Source organism: Sturnus vulgaris, chromosome 27 (genome assembly GCF_052056855.1).
Source record: "Sturnus vulgaris isolate bStuVul1 chromosome 27, bStuVul1.hap1, whole genome shotgun sequence".
NCBI lineage: Eukaryota > Metazoa > Chordata > Aves > Passeriformes > Sturnidae > Sturnus > Sturnus vulgaris.
The window spans coordinates 2,554,184-2,573,699 of NC_142269.1; the positions used below are offsets into that span (position 1 = coordinate 2,554,184).

General features: G+C 45.0%; 1 protein-coding gene across 8 annotated transcripts in view; it reads left to right on the forward strand.

Moving 5' to 3' along the window:
* Positions 1 to 19,516, forward strand: part of TANC2 (tetratricopeptide repeat, ankyrin repeat and coiled-coil containing 2) — a 165,359-nt gene that overhangs the window by 79,534 nt on the left and 66,309 nt on the right. For all 8 annotated transcript variants that reach the window (XM_088179585.1, XM_088179584.1, XM_088179590.1 and 5 more), the window contains 2 exons: positions 10,690 to 10,838; positions 17,396 to 17,582. In XM_088179585.1, coding sequence (XP_088035711.1) covers positions 10,690 to 10,838; positions 17,396 to 17,582 — 336 coding nt within the window. The remainder of the gene's footprint in view (positions 1 to 10,689; positions 10,839 to 17,395; positions 17,583 to 19,516) is intronic.

A 19,516-nucleotide genomic window follows, 5' to 3' on the forward strand; every position in this document is an offset into this window, starting at 1 on the left:
GAATAATCAAACCAGCCGTGATCTGACAAATGGTTTTACTGTTGAATCTTGTGGTTGTCCCAGCACTGTCAAGTCCACTGACCTGAAGGGAATGGGAAATCATTTTGATCAGCCCTAATTGCAGAAGAGCCATAATTTGGTTGCTATGGAAGCAATTGACTTTTCTCACGCTGTTCCTGGGAGGATGCTCTTGGTTCTTTCTGCCACATCAAGAGATGGAAGCAGTTTCAGGATAAACTCCTGTATTACAAAACAAGCCCCAGACTGGTCTGAAGTTCTGGATCAGAGGGAGGAATATTGAAGGCATTGCTAGAGTTCCAGGTGTGAATCCGTTTAGGATTGGCCACAGACCAGTTGCCATTAGGTGTCATTGAGTTTCCTTGAACTGAAAGTTACAACTTGGAGAATAGTGGGTCCGGAGTTTAGGGTTTATTGAATCTTCTTACCAAAGCAGAGTTGTTCAAGATAAGAAGTGAAAATAATGCCAATCCCATAGATTATTCCCATATGTTTTAACTGTTAAATAATTGGAGACAACATGCTTTTCTTGCAGCTTCCTAGTGCATTCTCTTAATACCCGACCCTTACAATCTAGGGTTTGGGTTCATCTACCTGGAAGAGAAAAAACAGGGAAAAAAGAGAGAGAAAGGCTGTAAATTATCCAAATCGTGGTTTTGTGATGAACTGCTTTCAGAGATGTAGCCTAGATGGCTCCTGAGGTGTGTTTCACTTCAGATGCTTCAGCAGCAGCAGCCTAGCACCTCTGGCTGCCCATCCGGATAGATCCCAGGAAATCCAAGGAGTTGTTTTGCGTCAGCAAGCAGCAGTGCTTGCAACTGGCCTGTTGGGAAACAGTAACATTTTTGTGCTAATACTTTGGCTTTTTGAATATTTATAGCTTTCTGCCAGTGAATAAATATGTACATAAGCAAACCAACCCTGATGGTTTTGAAACTGTCAGTGATGGGCCTGCAAGGATGAGTGTAAAACCTTTTCTTCCACATCTGAGCAGGTGGGGCAGATTTTTTGTTGACTGAGTGACTGTCCCAGAGGAGTTTCCTCTTCCTAGCGTATTGTGGAGGGCCCACACTGAATCCTCTTGAATCCCAGCGGGGTTTGGTTTGGAAGGCACCTTAAAGATCATCCAGTCCCACCCTCTGACATGGGTAGGGACACCTAGAACAGGTGTCCAAGCTCCATTCAGGTTCACTTTGAGCACTTGCAGGGATGGAGGCAGCCACAGCTTCTCTGGACGACCTGTTAGGAAGTGTGTGTACTATCAGGCACAGTCCAGCAAGTGTCCATGCTCTGGTCTAAAGGAGTGGAAGTTTTTGTCATAAAAATATAGGTGGAGGAGAGGGGAAAGAAAGCAAGCCAACTCTTTCAAAGTGCTGAGGCATTTTAACAGTGCAGCCAATGGGTGATGTTTCTCTGGATCCATGTTGCACTTCCCTTAATAAACCAAACAAATCCATGATTGTTCACCTTGTGATAGTTCTGTTCCTACTCAGCGTCCATCAGGCTGGATTAGCTGTGTGTTAGCACCATCCCAGCTGTGTTTGGGCCCCTGCTTGTAATGCCCTTGATGTGTCTTTACACAAACTTCGTTTTCCTTCTTAGTTCCCTGTTGAGTTCTTTAGGAGCTCTTTAGGTGGCATTTAAGTTGGTCTTCACCTTGTGTTTATGCCTGCCCCAAGTGGAAATACAGGGCTGCTAAATGGGGCAGAAAGGAAGGAAATGATGGTTGCTGGAGGTCTTGGTTATGGTTGTGCTGATAAGTGACTAGAGTGACTAATCAGTCCTCCCTTTTTCCTTCTGGTTCAGATATTTATTCCCAAATACTTTAGAGTCTAGAGGAAGTGGTCAGTAATTCTACTTCTTTTTTTCCTGCAGTGTTTTGGGATGCTGTTATTTTGTTTCACCTTTTTATGGAGGCAACCCCCTCAGCATTCATTTTACCATTATTGTTAGCTGTAACAACAGAAGAAGGGGTGGTTGCATTTGTAGGAAACTGCTCCATTCTTTTATAAGCCTGGTTCCCATGTCCCAGTGCCTACGGTTGAAAGTCCTTGAATTTCAGTGATGCTATGGAGAGCTGCCCATAAGTGAAAATATGCAGTGCTCTGAAAGCCACACCAAGACTTGTGCTCTTTTGCCAGTTGCTGTGACTTCTTCACCCTCTCCAAGACTGTAGAACAAGAACTTCTTTATTCTTCTCCAGTGTGACTGTTGTTCCCCTGTTGAAATTGGCTTCAGTCGTCAGCATTCCCTCTGTCCCATCTGCTCTGTTCTCCAGTGCAGCACAGCTGCCCTTGGACCCTGAAGGAAGGAGATCAATTTGTGCATAACCTCCTGTACCACAGTAGATTTTCTGCTTCATTAAGCAAAATTTTTGACATTTTATGTCACTAATTATTTGACTCCAAATCGCTTGAAAATAATTACCTTGAGTCCAAATATGACCATTTTGGCGAGCTGCCAGTTTGAAAATGCAGCCCTGCTTGGAAGCACTGGTTGTACCAGCCTGGCTTCAAATTCCTCCAGTGCCCTGGAACTTACTGCAGGCTCCAAAATCCTTGTGTTTGGACTGTTGCAGCCGTCCCCCCTGACTCCCGTGCTTGCTATTTTTGTTTTCTCAGAGTTAAGTCCTCACTGGCTCTTCTGTGTGTTCCCAAAGGAGCCCCATCCCTGTGGGCAAGCTTGGTCCCACCACAAAGGGTCAGCACTTAGAGCAGGTTCCTGCTGCTGCTCTCCATTCCTGGCTGCTGGCAGTCTGCCTGGGGCAGCATCCCTGCCCTCTTCTCATTCCCGTCTGTTCTTGGCTTCCATCTTGCTGTGGTGATGTGTGCAGGTACTTGTACATCTGTCCCTGTATCTGCCCCCTTCAGTATCTTCAGTGGTGTTTCTCCACCTACATTTTATGGATGAACTTACAGCTCCTACTCTATATAACTTCAGGGCACTGTGAGGACAGTCTGGGTGATTTTATTTAAGTGGAGTAGTTCATGCTATAGAGAAAGAGCAAGTTTTAAATGGAACTCATCCACATGGACAGTAGAGTCTTCCCTCTCCAATCATTGAAGATACACAATTAGCAACAGCCCTAGACATTGGTTCTGTTAGAAAATAGCCCCAAAAGAGTCAGAGAATAGCAGACTGGATTGGGCTGGAAGGGACCATTCCACCTGCTGCCAAGGGCAGGGAACCTTCCACTAGACCGGGTTGCTCTAAGCCCTGTCCAGCCTGACTTGTTATTCTAAAAGCTGGCAGTAGTAAATGACTCTATCTCTGTAGCAGTTATTACATCCGAGCAGAACTTTAGAAATCTTATTCAGGTATGTAATGGTAGTAGATTTTCAAGATTGTTGTCAGTGTTGTAAATGCAAAGACCATAATTTAGTCAGATTTGTTTTTAATGAATTTATCCTGTCCAACCATTCCCCCAGCACCACCACCATGTTCACCACTAACCCTGTCCCCAGGTGCCACATCCACATGGGGATGGGGACTGCACCACTACCCTGGGCAGTTGCTGGACAGCCCTTTCCATGAATAAATTTTCCCTAATCTAAATCTACATCTAAATCTTTCTAATTCTAGTCCAATCTAAACCTTTCCTGTCCCAGCCTGAGGCCGTTCCCTCTCCTGTCCCTGTTCCCTGGAGCAGAGCCCCGGCTGTCCCCTCCTGTCAGGGAGTTGTGCAGAGCCAGAAGTTCCCCCTGAGCCTCCTTTTCTCCAGGCTGAGCCCCTTCCCAGCTCCCTCAGCCTCTCCTGGAGCTCCAGCCCCTTCCCAGCTCTGTTCCCTGCCCTGGACACTCTCCAGCCCCTCAATTGCCTTTCTCAAAACTGACCCAAGGATTGGAGGTGCAGCAGTTCAAAACTTGACATTTACAGAGATGCATATAGGGCAGCCTTCATCCTTAGCGGTTAAATTTTTAAAAATCTCTTCTTGATGTAAACAAGACTAATGAAAAAATCTTCCATTAATTCTGAGATTAGGGGGATATGCAGAAATGGTCAAGGACATTTTCCAAATACAGCTCAAGTGTATCCAGAATAATTTAAAGCAGATGTACATAATAATGGGACAGATTCAGGTCACACAGAGGGAGGGAAGTTGTTAGATAAAACTCTGCAGTTATGTAATTGAAGATCAGGGTCCTAAATGGTATCACTTATTTCTGGATTTCCATAGGTGCTCACTCTTCACACATAACTATTCTCTTTTTTTCATTGCTAGTTCAAGAATTTTTGATTTCCTAAAGGTAAATCAGTCTCATGCTCAGATAAATTCAGGGACAGATGCCACTAAGGGAACTGTTTCCCAGCTCTTGTTAGACACTCACTGAAACAGATTTCAGATGTTTTGAAAGTAAAAGTACAGCCATTAAACCAAAAATATTCTGTGGACTGTAGATGCATTGTTAATGTCTCCCAGGGGCTCTACCCTCCATCCTTCATCCAGAATTAGATGATGGTGGCTATCAAACCAGTCACAGAATTACCAAATAAATCATAAAGAAATTTCATTTGCTTGTAAGCAATTGCAGCTGAAATACGTGGCAGCTTTCAAATAGGAGTTGAAAGGAGGTAACAGAAACACTATTTGAAAATTACAATGTACAAAAACATTGTACGTTTTGAATGCTTTCTTGAAAACAGCAAACCTAATAACTCTGCCATAAAATGATATATTTGGTGTTCAAGGAATACTCTGAACATTTATGAGCACTTATGAACTCCATCCTGCTGTGTGTGATGGCTACAGAGGTGTCAGAGTTGACCCCTGCAGAAATCCAAAGGGTATTTGTAGATAAGACATCTGAGAGAGCTGACAGGCTCTGTGGAATTGCTCCTAAATGGCCTAAATCAGGTAAATTCCAGGGTGAATTGCAGAGATCTGCTGACGTATTTAAAGTGGGTTGAATTTTTTGAAGGGGGGGATCAGAGGTATTAAATTGCTTGACAATCTCAGGTTGTATTCTTTCCAATTTGCATTTTTGCAATTCAGTCAAAGAAAAAAATGATTAACTTAAAAAGAGGCAGAAGTAGATGGAAAGTATGGGGGTGTTCACTGTTGGGATCTGCTAAAATTGTTTAAAATAACGAGAAAAAGGTATCTGTGGGAGCCTTAGGTATTTCTACTCTTTCTGAAATGTCTAAATAATCGAACGTTGGATTTAATTTTTGTTATTAACGATTGAAGTGTGACATTTGAAGTGTGCCCTTGCAGTGTCAAATGGGTGAGGAGCTCTGGGGGAGGCAGAGCTGCTCCGTGTCCCTCTGTGTGCTGGGCAGCCCCTGCTGTGTCTGCTCCTGCTGATGGATGCTCTGCCCGCTCCACTGTGCCGGGGCTGCCTCACCAGGCTTGGCACAGCCTGCCCTGCCCTAGGCTCACTCCTCTCCTCCCTCATCTCCTCTTCTGCAGTGTCCCTGCCCACCCAGCCCTCCTGTGGCACTAATTCACTCTTCCAGTGTAATTCGAGCCACAGGCGAAATAAACAGTCGGCAAAGAATCGTGGTGTGTTCCTCAAGGCCCAGAGGTGCAGACATCACATATTCCACTTTCTTCTGCTTTCACAGATCATGGGATGGTTTAGGTTGGAATGGACCCTAAAGCTCACCCAGTGCCACCTTCCACTGTCCCAGGGCCTTGGACACTTGCAGGGATGGAGCAGCCCCAAGAGAGCCCAGGCTCCCCTTGTCTATAATCACCTTTAGGCAGAGATGAAACCACTGCCAGTGGCATTGCCTTTGCACACACTGTTACATTTACTGTTCCCACGTGAAAAAGGCCTTTTCTAAACCTTACTAAAAATTGCTTCCTAATAATTTAATATAAAAACTTTTCTCCACTTGGAATTTGTTGTAGTTAATTGGAAGGCAAGTGCTCCAAACCTGAAGTCAGCAATTCAGGTACTGAAGTAAAAGATTTACGAGCTCTTTGCCACGTGTCCAAGGACTTCCATCCCAGATACAGCCTGCAGAGTACAAACACATTGCAGTGAATTGCTTTTTTCAAATAGCATAAATAAAAATCCATTAACAGCTCCAAGACACATTAGTCTCCAAAGCTGCAGCCTGCTTGGATGCAGAGGTAATTTGTCCAAGGAGCACAGGGATTTTTATTTTTTTTTTAATGTTTTGTAAGAAAAATGTAAGCAACCAGCCTTACTCTGCACTGCAAAAACAAAAGAAATTAAAAATAAGACATTCAAATTCTTTTGTAGTTAGCTGTACAGAAATTAAATGTATCTTCTGAAAAGTGAAAGATAATACTCAAAAGATTACATGAAATTCGCAGTCAAATTTCAGGTAGTCAGTAATAGCTGTGCTTCTTTCTTTTAATCCTTAATCTTCAGAAAAGACAGGTAACTGCAGGGTTGCATGTCAGAAATAACCAGAAGCTCTCAGAGAGATGTGAAACAGGCTGTCCTTTTAGAATAAAATACCCCCTGTGTTCAGGTCTGGCATTTTTATCTAGCAGAGCATTAAAATGCTGGGAGCAATAACTGGGATGTTGGCCTGTGGATGTGATGCTTCCACATGCAAGAGTGATCAGGAGTGGGACAAGCAGCAGGAAAACCAGGAGGGCAGGAGCTCCCTGCTCCCAGCACAGAGCCAGGGAAGGGAATCACAATCCAGCCCCAGCCCGTGGGCTCCTGTACCCGTGCCCAGCATTCCCTTAGGAGAAGTCCCATCTTCATGGTAATGGAATAGTTAAAAATGCAACATAAATGTGCCTTAATTGCTCTGATGGCCTTGAAGGTCCCTTCCAACCCAAACCAGTCTGGGTTTCCCCTCGGAGCCAGGCCAGTTACCAGTGGGTGCCAGGCTGGATCACACAGTGGTGGCTCTGGTGTCCTTTCCAGTGCCATTTCACTGCTTCACTGGGCAACAAACCAAAGAACTTCAGTATTCCAAGTTCTATCCTTGCCTTTTTTCCATTTTCCTTGTAGAAGAATTGTTTCTCCTGTTTTCATTAGGAGCTGAATTCAGCCTTCCCTGCCGTGGTTAAGTTGGTATGTAGTGGCTTTACCAGGAACTTAGGGGTGTATTCAAGGCATGTCTACTCTAAAGCACTTGGAAGACCTGGACAGGCAAATGTAGCTGACTTGGAGATGTGACAATGTGCTGGGATACAGCATCTACCTGGCTATGAAATGGTGGGAGATAGTTACTGAGTGATCCATGAGACATAAATGACAGGAACAGCCAAATAAAGCTGCCAGCTGGTGTGAAAATCCAAGTTACATGGTTTGGTGGCCAAGAGGAAGCTGACAGAAACCTGGCTTGCTGAGTGGCTACAGTCACCTTCTGGTGCAGCAGCACACCAGCTCCCAAGAACTCTTTTCCTCCTGTTGTTTCGTGTGTGTTTATATAAAAATATAAGCTTTCTGCTAAACATAAAGGGACATCAAGTTACACAGCCCATAGAACTCTTCAAAATACTAGTGCACATGCAATGAGTCAGGGAGGGGTTTTTATTCTTCTTTTAAATTCCTAGCACTAAGCATACTCAGTAATAACTGATGCAGAAGCACATGAACTCATGTAGTAAGTGCAGCAGCTTCAGACCATCAGCATGTTGGGATCCCTTTAATGCAGTGTTTGACTTTGGGTTTGCGTGTGCAGTTGGGCAGTATGTTACTGGTTATTGATACACCACTATTATTGGAGTTGAGTGGGGGATGTGTTAGAGCTGTTGTAGCTGGTTATAGCAGTGGTGTCAAAACAGTTAGAAATATCTCAGGCGAGTTCTGTTACCAATTCTGTGCTCAAATTTCCTGGGGAGACAGAAGTGTGCTGAAGTGAGTGTAAAATGTGGTTGCAGCACCAACTGGATAACACACGTGGGAAGGCAGAAAAAACCAGTCATGCCCTTTCACTGAACTTAGGAAGAGAGTATTAGGTCTTACTGTCAGCCCTGAAAGGCAACTTACAGCTTTTTGCCATAATACCCATTCACAGGCACCTTAGAGCTGTTATGTCTGTTCTTTGACATTCAGTTAAATTATTCCACTTATTTTTTAAGACTTAAGGAGAGGATAATCCAGTACAATGGAGCTTTGCTTAAGTTCAAAGTTGTCTGTACTTTGAAAGCCAGGTGATAATTAAGTAATTGATAGTTCAGTATGAAATATGGAGGTCTCAGAGCTCCACTACTGTGGTTCAGCTGGTGGTACCTAGTACCATGATCAGCATCTCACAGGGAACGAGCATGGAGTGATAAGACAAGGCAGAAGAACCTTAAGCTGAAGGAGATCTGAGTTAGTTCAGATATGAGGAAGAAATTATTCCCTGTGAGGGTGGTGAGGCCCTGGCACAGGTGCCCGAAGATGCTGTAGCTGCAGCATCCCTGGCAGTGTCCCAGGCCTGACTGGATGGGTCTCAGAGCAGCCTGGGACAGTGGAAGGTTCCCTGGCCGTGGCAGGGGGTGGCACTGGATGGGCTTTAAGCTCCCTCCCATGCCAAACCTTTCCATGATTCTGTGAATTACAATCACAGACTGGTTTGGGTTGAAGGGACCTTGAAGATGTTGTGGTTCCAACGCCCTGCCATTAGGACTGTCACCAAAGCACATAATTATCATCCTCTGTATCTTCAATGTACCTGCACAATGACTTGGGGTAAGCTTGTAGTTTTCTGTATTTTACAGGTGAAAGCCAGGTTCGTGCCCCTTGGAGATGTTTTAGGGATAGTTTAAAAGAAGAGAGGGGTTAAGGACAAGGTTAAACTCAACTTTCCATGAGTCAGTTTTGGTTAGGAGTTGTTCCCAGCACTAAGCAAAAGGAAACTGGCTGTGCCCAGTGCCCTGCAGCTGGGCACTCCTAAATCCTCCCAGGTGGGCAGTGCAGAGGTAGATCCAGATCCAGCTGTTCCTTTCAGCCCAGATGTGTAAGCATCATTTGAGTATTTTTAGTATCATGGTTGTGAAGACAGAATGGGGAATGCACAATAAGCTGTGGAGCCATATCCAGGGAATGCCTTTTACCAAAGAAGTCTACCTTTAAAAAGGTAGTCTACCTGTTTAAAGAAAGAAATAAGCTTGGAAATAAAAGTCTGTCTCGTTTTCATTTTACATAAATCTATCTGTTCTGGCTTGGGCTCCTAGAGCCAGTAAATGCCCACAGATTGATTGTGGGTGGTCAGCAGTTCCACAAATGGGGCCATCCGTCTAAATTTGTCTCTCTTAAATCTATTGGATTCATGTCAGTGATGGTTCAAACAGTACAATGGGGATTCAATAACTTAGCTTACGTGGGCCTACTGTAGCATCCATTTTCATAACAGTGCAGCCACTGTGGAAGGACAGCTCCGGGTGCTCAACTCCCAGAGCTGGTGGTGCAGGAATGCAGTTGTGGTCGCATGGGAGATGCTCCTGGGTTTTTAATTTGCAGTAGTGCAGATGAGACATCCAAAAATTGCTGTAAGCTTCTGTGAGCTGTGCTCTATGAGGTTAAATGGGAATTTATGGAAGCAACAGGCTTAAATTTCCTGAGGTTCTGAGCATATCCCAGATTCCGTGATTTGTGGTTTTCAGTTACAGTTACCAAAAGCAATATTTTATTTAAAGTAGCATCCTTTTGCTGTTGCTGCAGGCTGAGTGCTGGAGGAGCCCAAACCAGGGCAGACCTGGGAAATGGAGATGGGCTCTTTTCCAGATTGTACATTATCAGATGAATAATTAACTGTAGACTAATTGCAAATCCTAATCAGTCTCCTATAACTGCACTAAGCACAGTATTACTTCAGTGTAACGTGGTAAGAACTTGACCTTCAGGCTTTAACCCTGCTGCTTGGTGTGAGCAGGAAGGAACTTGGCTTTTGGAACCCAAATTACATGTGTGATAGTACAAGTCAAAAACCTCCACAGGCTTTTGATATAGAATTAAAGGGATACAGAAATGCTGGTATACATGCTTGGCCCTTTCCTGGTGTGAATTGCAAGCTGGAAGCTTGTCTGTGCTGCTTTCCCCACAGGTAGTGGGAAAAAAAAATAGAAGAAAATATTAGGAATGTTGTTTTTGGCCTGTTTTGTAGAATTGATGGGGAATTGGCAGGCAGGCTACTTTGTGGCATGGCCCATAGGGTGAATGCAGAGGGTGAGTTGCATCTGGAGAGACTTGATTTCCATATGACCATGAGTTGGCTGGGACAGCAGGTGACAGTGGAAGTTGCACATGTATTTTCTGTCCTGCTCTTTTCTGTTAACTACTCAGTAGCACAGGTTGGTTGCTCTGCAGCTCATGGAGCACTCTCCAAATGGCTCTTGTAGCCTTGTCTTCTCTGTGAGTAATTTGGAGGCAGTTTCTGTGCCTCCAAGAAACAGAGGGAGGAGAGGAAACGCTCTTCTCAATGCTGGTCCAGAAAATCTTGTTCCCTGGTAGCTCTGGTGCTTCTGCTACAGGGACAAGATACCAAGGTGTGTTTCCATGGGAGGTGCTGAAAAGATAACAAGCAGTGAGAGGAGAAGCAACAGTTAACATTGGAGAAAACTTATATATATGGTACGTGACCTAAAATTAATGACCAGCATGGAATGGTAAAACAGGCTTGAATAAAGTAAATAACCTGAAAACCCGGATACTGAGGGCACACAACAGGCAGTGGTGTCGTGTTGGTAAAGCCACTGAGCAGCAGCTGAAGTAAACAATTCTTGTCTGAATCTGGTTTTCTTCTGTTTAGGTGATACTGAGCAAGAGCTGGGACCCCCTCCCTCCGTAGATGAGGCAGCGAACACACTCATGACTCGCCTGGGCTTCCTCCTCGGAGAGAAAGTCACGGAGGTTCAGCCAGGGCCCCAGTACAGCATGGAGGTGCAGGACGAGAACCAGGTATGATCCCCCTGATCCCGAATGGCCTGGGTTGGCATCACTGTGGAGTTTGGGACAGGGTGGCTGTTGTCTAATTCCATGGCAACCAGGTGTCTCCTAAGGATGAAATAATGGTGCTGAGGTAAAGGTTGCATCTCCTCATCACACGGTGACTCATCCTTACAGAACAGCAGGCAGTGGTTCAGGGATCAGCCGTGTGAGACAGCTTCTGTTGTTGTTCTGTTTCTGCAAATGTAGGAGTGGGCAGTGTTTCTAATCAGATTATAGTATCCAAAATAATCTGTACTTGCCTGGCATCTTCTCTGTGATATTTCAGAAGTACCTCAGTAGTGTTACATAGAGACTCACAGTCTCTGCAGAAGGAAGAGGGAAATAGTAATAGCCTGATTTTACAGATAGTCACAATTCTTGCTTATATTTGCCCAACGTGGTGATTTCATGCTTGAAAACAGATTAAGAAATCAAATCATAAAATCTTTATTGTGATGGAGCTTGTTACATCCCTGGCTGGCTGGAGAGCTTTGGGCTATGATACAGATTTTGTAGGTACTGTCTGAGCCTGAGTTTCTCCCTCCTTTTCCTCAGGTATGGACAATTTGCAGTTTTGCTGAGAGTAAAAATAGGAGGCCTTTCCCCCCCACCCCTTTTTGTGTTTAAATGGACAGACAGGTAGTCCAGGATGTAGCAGAAGAGCACAAAACTCAGCAGCCACTTCAATTCTCTGTTCTTTTGTCATTGGGTGACTCTGCATGAGTCACTCAGATATTTAACCTAAATGTGATTCAGAGAACCTGAATTCCTTAAAAAAAGAGCCAATGAAAAGTGACCTGTCCTCAGCACAGAACAGATGTGGACCTGTTGGAGCAAGTCCAGAGGGGGCCATGGAGCTGCTCCAAGTGCTGGGGTCCCTCTGCTCTGGAGCCAGGCTGGGAGAGCTGGGAATGTTCAGACTGGAGAAGAGAAGCTCTAGGGAGAGCTCAGAGTGCTTTAAGGGGCTCCAGGAGAGCTGGAGCAGGATGCTGGACAAGGGATGGAGTGACATGAATGGCTTCCCACTGCCAGAGAGCTGGGAGAGATGGGATGTTGGGAAGCAATTCCTCCGTGTGGGGGTGGGCAGGGCTGGCACAGGGTGCCCAGAGAAGCTGTGGCTGCCCCTGGATCCCTGGAAGTGTCCAAGGCCAGATTGGGTTGTCTGACTGACACAAAGACGGTTTTGATTTCCTGCGCCAGCTAGCTTGATTGAGAGCCGAGAAATGTGATTTTGTAAGGTTTTTGCCTTTAACACATGTTACACTTTTAACACTTCCCATTCAAGTTTTTAAAGCAAGTTGTGGATTTAAATGGACTGTACTATACATTAGGCTAGAAAATGTCCTTTGAACAGACGCCTATTTCAACTGAATACTTCAAAGCCAAGCAGCACTTTCTACTATAAATGGCTCCTTTTGTTGTTACCTTTTGACAAAAATTAAAATCCCATCTTTTCCCTAAAGCCAGAGATGTCTTTGGAGAATAAATAAAAGAAAAAATCTGAAGAGAAATAGCAGAGACTTGTCCTCTAAACTAAATTGGTATCTTGGGCTGTGTGCTAATTTTTGCATGAAAAAGTTTTCCAGGGTCTTTGAATGCTATTCATGTTCAGGAGAAGATAAAGAGAGGCTGGTTCCTCAATTGCCAAGTTAATTTTTTCCTTCCTTTGTAAGCATCTCCTGATGTCAGCACTTACCTTGAATCCTGGAACGCTCAAGGGTGGAATTGACCTCACGAGGTCAACCCGGAGGCAGGGCTGGCTCCAGGAGGGGCCGTGGCTCTCAGGGCTGGTCCAGGCAGGGCTGGAGGATCTGCACTGATGGACATCACTGGGCTCTCCTGACAGCCTGTCTTGGGGCTCACAACTTCAACTGTGAAAAACGTTTTTCTTCTACCTAGTAGAAAAATTCCTTGATGGAGCCTGTGACTGTAGCTCCTTGTCCTTTGCCTTTCCACTTCTGAGAGTAGCGTGGCTGTGTTTTCTCTCCAGGCCTTGCAGATAATGGAAGGGTGCACCTATCCTTGGATCCAGTGTAGCTGTCCTTTCTGCAGGCTGAAGGAACCTTCTCCATCAGCCTCTCCAGCTGAGCCCCAGCCATCTCTCATTCCTGGGGCTCTCCTCTGACTCTGCCATCTCTCACTAGCTGTCTCAGCAAACAAATCCTATCCAAGCTAAAGTTGCTTCTGAATTGCAGCAAATTTTGGGAAAGCTTCTCCAGATCTGCATTCCAAACTGAATTTCTTCCACTACCCTATTTCCAGTCATGTTGAAAATCATGCAATGAGATGCTTACAGGATTTGCGAAGATTAATTCTTCTATTAATCATTGATAAATCAAAATCTGATTGAGACTTTCAGCAGTAGTTTGCACTTAAATCCAAAAATTAGAACAATTTTTTTTTGTTTTAATGCGTTAATTTACCTGAGCCGAGCAAATCAAACATTCTTTGTTTCAAAAGCTGCTGCTTGCTATTCCAGCCATGCCTTGCCTTCTCAGGCAAGACAATAATTATTTGCCATCTCACCAGTGCTTAAGCTGAAAGGAAGATAAGGAATGGAAGCATTTGCACTGAACCTGCCCAATCTGTGCATCTCCACATTGCTTTTTCCCCCAGTTGCCTTATTTTGAATATATCCAAGGATATATTCTCTAATCCAGATTGTAATAAAATAGTATGTTTTCTGTGCTTTTAATCATGATTTCCTTAATGGGAGATCCCAGATGCTGAAGATTAAATCCTTTTTCTCCTACTTTTTGGGAAATTCTTTCTAACTGTATTGGCTGCCAGAGCAGCACAAAGGACATTGAGGCTCTGGCAGAACAGAGTAATTTTTCAAAGTTCAGTGAAAATGCGACAGATGAAACAGCAGCAATAATAATACAGAATGTTCTGTCAATGGAAATTTATATTTAAAACTCACACAGAGGAACATTTTTCTATATCAATACAAAAGTAAAACATGTCAATCAATGCCAAGTGATATACTGTGTTATTTCATAATTTCCAGTTGCAAGAAGTCTTGTTCCTCAGGAGCTGCATTGATAACACAGCAAATAAAGGAACATCTATCACTTCTGGCATTTCATGAAACAATAGTTTTATCAGCTGGAGGGAAGATGAGTGTACCATCCTTACACTGAATTTTAATTTGCTTTAAAGTGCAATGATTTCTGTGTTTTAAAGTTAGTGGATGTTATTTTGTACTGAGATAAGTTTCAGTGGGGATTTGTTTAAAATGACAGTTAAAACAAAGACATAGAAAAACTCCACCATAAATGCTCTATAATAGTTATATAAAGCTTTACATTCTGAAAGATCCCATATGTAAGCTGATTGAATTTTTCAATGCTGTAGTTTGAGATTGGCAGGTGCTTTTGGAGATCCTCTAAACCAACCTTCTGCTTCAAGCAGGGCCAGCTGAGATTGGGTTGGGTTATTCCCCACCTGGAATTCTCTGTACAATTCTGGTGCCCCCAACAAAAAAAGGACATAGAACTGAGTAGAGCTGGGCAGAGGAGAAGCATCACCACCTGCCCCTGCCAGCATGACTCTTCCACATGCAGCCCAGGCCTGGCCTTCCTTGTCCAAAGCTCCTCAATTAAATTACCTTATACTTGATGCAGTTCATTGGACTGTCAGTGAGTTAAAGAAAATACTGAGAAAAGCTGGTTAAATGGCTCAGGTGTGCTGATGGAGTCCCATCAGCTGTGATAATCAGAAGATGGTCCCACTGTGATGGGTAGCTCAGTCAAAACATCTGTGTGGCACAAGCCAAAAAGAGCCCTGCATTCGGTTATATTAGTAATAACAATAAACCCCATCAATTTTAAAGGGGAAAAAATAATGGAATATTTTCATTGAATATGACACACAAGTAGTTTTTAATTTGGCCACTACAATGAATGAGCTAGAAATAATTTTGTAAAATTAAAAGTAGTTTTAGAAAAATCAGTAGTGTATTTAGACATCTGAAAAACTTGCAGTATGAGGAGATGGAAAAGGTTTGTGGAGAGAGAAGGCGCATGACAGGTGGTGTAATGAATGTGTGAAACCAGAATATTCAGAGAGCCAAAATTACCAGAGCAGTCAGCTTGCCTGCAGTTCCTGGAAGGCACTGGGGGGAAAGGAGAGGTACTGGTAAGTGCCTAGAATGTGAAAGAATGAAAAATAACAGTAACTGGATTTCCCAGGGACACTTTAAATTGCATGGAGAGAGGAGAGCATTGCTTTGCTTATCCCAGGTACTTCAAGAGAGATGACCATGTGTTGGCAGCCACCACTGGATCATTAAGGTTGGAAAAGACCTCCAAGATCACCAAGTCCCACTTTTGACTGAATCCCACCATGTCACTACACCATATCACAAAGTGCCACATCGACTTGCTGGAATGCTTCCAGGGATGGTGGCTCCACCACTGCCTTGGGCAGCCCATTCCAATTTGTCAGCCAAGGAATTTTCCTTCTTACCCAACCCGAGCCTCCTCTGGCCCAACTTCAGGGAATTTCCCCTTATCCTGTTGTGTGTTTGTGTTGCTTGGAAGAAGAAGCTGACCCTGATGGATACCATGGGGAGATGAAAAATTAGCATGGAAATACTCATGCCGTTAATTTTCTGCTGTGTTGGGATGTCTGTGTTAATACACAAACCCGCCGGCAGAGCTGTGACATTGGCACCGTGTCCCTGGTTTGCTGATGTGCTGATCCATGTTGGGGATATTCTGTAATTAGTCTGAGATCGATTCAGTTGCCTCTGGCATGAGAGCAGAGCTGTGGGGTGGCCAAGGGGCTGCCCCGTCCCCTCTGCCAGGGATGCTCTGTGTTGCCTCCAGGACCAGGGCAGTTACGCTCTGAGTAAGAATTTTTACAAAACCCATGGGAATACTTGGACAGAGTAGGTTTTTTTCCTGGTAGCTGCCTCCTAATATAAAACACCATTTTGAACTTTAAAAAAGTCCCTCACAGGCATATTTAAGTTTCAAATATGGAATAGGGAGGAGGAAAAAAAATTACACGTCAAGCCTGTTATGCAGTTTGCAGGTGTGATGCTTTCTGTGGTCTCCTTCAAATGCCACAGAGAAGGGGATACAAAGCCACACAACTACACGGGGATGTTCTCAAAGAATAAAAGAAATCTCATTTAACCAAATTACAGATGGGGAATGAACCTCTGCTGTTCCTTCTTTGGGACCAGGGAGTGCAGTGCTGCCTGCTGAGCCCAGCTTCAGCCAACAGCAGCGGTGCAGCAGAAGTGACTGCTCTGCACTGTCCCCTGAAGCAGGGAGGCGTGAGGTCACTTCCCTCTGCAGAACCCTAAAGATGAACTCGAGGGAGGATCACGTGCTGAAACTCCCATTTTTTAATGCTTGCTTTTTGCCCATCTCCGAGGGGCAGTGGCCTGACCCTCCTGAGGGTGTGGCTCCTCCAGTGCCCGCCCTGTGAGTGGGTGCCTGTTCTGTCAGTCAGTCCTGTGCAAGGAAATTGTTGAAATTGCCCATTTGTTTAAAAAGAAAATGTTCTGAAGTCCAGTGTAAGGGTGATGAAGTTGGTGTCTTGGGTACACAAGAAGCCACCTGCACCTGCCAACCCCTTCGACCCTGCACAGCAGTTTTGTCCCCTGCACAGGCTCCAGGATGTATCTTCAGCAGGGAGAACCTTTTTCAGGGGAACTTCTGTATCCAGTAGCCTGTGGTTAAAACAAGAGCTTTGTCATATATTAAATTAAATTCAAGAATGATTTTTGATTTTTAATAAATCCATCTCCCTGCACAGGATCAGATGGATAAACTCCTCCAGGTTCCTTGCACACAGTATCCTATAGGGTCTTACCAAAAATCACTTTTAAAATAGCATCTTCTTAGTGCTGCTTAATTTTCCATATTACTGAGGGTTTGTTTAAACTTCATCTGGTGAGGGAAGCATGCCTGGGCAGGGAAGGGCCATCTGGTATCTAGATAAGGGATCTCTGTTGTTTTCCTGGAATGGAGGAAACATTTGTAGAGCAAAATAAAAACTGCAGCCCCACAAGGATTCTGAGCAGATGGAAATGGCCCAGAGGTCTTTATAGGATTTCCTGGATATGATGGTTATAACTGTAAGTAAAGGTGAGATCACACTGTATGCTTCCTACCCCAGAGCTCTCCACTTCATCAGAGGCATGGAATTTACCTTTCTGTCATGGTTTTTGCTTATTTGTACTTTCTTCTTTTAAGCTTTCAGTTCAATGCTAACAAAACAATCAAAACTCACGATCAAGTATGGAATCAGGCTTTTCATAAATACCACTATTTATGTTTCCTGTGGCTCCTGCTGAACGTGGAAGCTGGGATCTCTGAAGCGTGAAGGAGAAAACGAGCCCAGTGTCTGCCACAGGTGGGGGGTGGCCTGGCGGATGTTTTCTTTTCGAACCGTAAAGCACTTTTTAACCTCAGCAGACAGAGCAAATCCTCAAGTGTGAGGTACAGAAGGACTTTTCCTGCTCGCAGTGTCCGTGGCGAGTGACGTGTTCCTGCTTGCCCGTTTTGCAGAGCTCGGCGGTGACGCAGCGCATCAGCCCCTGCTCCACGCTGACCAGCAGCACGGCCTCGCCGCCGGCCAGCAGCCCCTGCTCCACGCTGCCCCCGGCCAGCGCCAGCGCCACGGCCAAGGACTGCACCTATGGGGCCGTCACCAGCCCCACGTCCACGCTGGAGAGCAGAGACAGCGGCATCATCGGTGAGTGCGCTCCTCCTCCTCCTCCTCCTCCTCCTCCTCGTCACTGCTGCTGCCTGAGCCCCAGTGCCCTGGGCTGTTCTAACAAGGGTTGGTTTGTAGGCAGAAAATCCCAGCATGGTTTGAGTTGGAAGGGATCTTAAAGACCATCCCGTTCCACCCCCTGCCATGGCAGGTACAGCTCCCACTGCCCCAGTGTCCAGCCTGGCCTTGGGCACTGCCAGGGATCCAGGGGCAGCCACAGCTGTGCCAGGGCTTCCCCAGCCTCACAGGGAAGAATCCCATCCCAGTATCTATCCCGTCTAACCCTGCCCTCAGGCAGTGGAAAGCCATTCCCCCTTGTCCTGGCCCTCCATCCCGTGTCTCAGGTCACTGTGCAGCTCTCCTGGAGCCCCTTAGACCCTGGAAGGGGCTCTGAGCTCTCCCTGGAGCCTTCTGTTCTCCAGGCTGAACAACCCCTGCTCTCACAGCCTTGCTCCAGAGCAGAGGGATTCCAGGCATGTCATCAACTCAGCGACCTCCTCTGGATTCACCCCAGCTGTTTCATGTTCCTTGGGGACCCCAGAGCTGGATGCAGTGCTCTGTTTAGATAATATTATTTATCCGTGTTTGGTAATTACAAAACGGGATGGTTTTGCAATATTCAGGTTAATACTGCAGTGACCTAGGTGATCTGTACCCCTCCATCTTCCATTCCTCATAGGTAAAACTACATAGTAGTTGGTGAAAACTGGGATGTATGAGGTTGATAACTTTGCATCAATTAATTTACTTTTGGAACTTGTTTAAATGGTGCAAGAGGAAGCCTTGGGCAGGAGCTGAACTAAATTATCACAAATTTCAGTGAATTTCTGTAGGTTCTGTAGCAGGTTTTTCGTTTGAGTGATCCGTGGGTTGCAAGTGTAAAGAATCTGAAGAAAATAACATACAGAGATTAATTCTGGTCAGTAACTGTACAGGTGCAGTGGGAAAACATTAATGTTTGTATGACATCAAACAGGATGGTCGTCACTTGTGTGTCTTTGCCACGTGTTCTAGGTTGAGTATTTCCCCAGCTTAAGAAGATTTTTATTTTGCCAACAATTTATGTAGTGTTAAAAAAAAAAAAAAGGCAAGTTGATAATTCAGGGAGGTTGGTTGCACTAGTGGTTAACATTTTTCTTGGCTGATCAAGGAATCTGGGCTTAGTTCAGCTCCTGGGTGCCACAGCAACCCTTGCAGCACTTCTGCCTGCATGATCTTAAAATGCAAATGGGTGAGCTATTCTGAGCTGTGTGCCAAAGTAGGTTAATGAAACCTGGGAAAAGTCACTGCAGGATCCCACCCTCTTGCTTCCCTGCTCACCATGTCCCACCATGAGAGCTGCACCTTCTCCCACACCCAGCCCCAAAGCTGGGCTGGGCTGGGCTGCAGGGTCACAGTGAGTACAAGTGGATGTTTGATCCCAGGTGGGTCCTGCCTGTGCCCGAGTGGTCAGTCGGTTCTAAGAGCTGATCAAAGGCTGAAAGGATAAAAAAAAAGTTACGAGGTCCAGATCTTCAAATTCAGATATTCTTTATTTGTAAAGGAAAAGCAATGGGGAATGGGGGAGAAGGTGAGCCGAGAGGAGAGGAAGGAGCAAGTGAGCCCTTTCTCCTGGATGCCACAGAATCCTCTCCATGTAAAACACAATGGCTGGTGGAAATCCTGACCTGACTGTAACCTCTGAATAGCTTCCAGGATTTTTTGGCTCTCACTGGGTAAAAGCAGCCAACTGTTAATGTTCAAAAATCTGCTACTGAAGTCAGAGAATCATCTGCTGCTCTGGGGGAACTTTGCCCCTCACAACCCCTCCAGTGTGAGGTTGGAAGCTTTGCTGCTGGAATGCAGCAGAATACAGGAAAACCTCCACCAGTCTTAGCAGTCCTTTAAAATAACCAGCAACCTTTTCTTGCCAG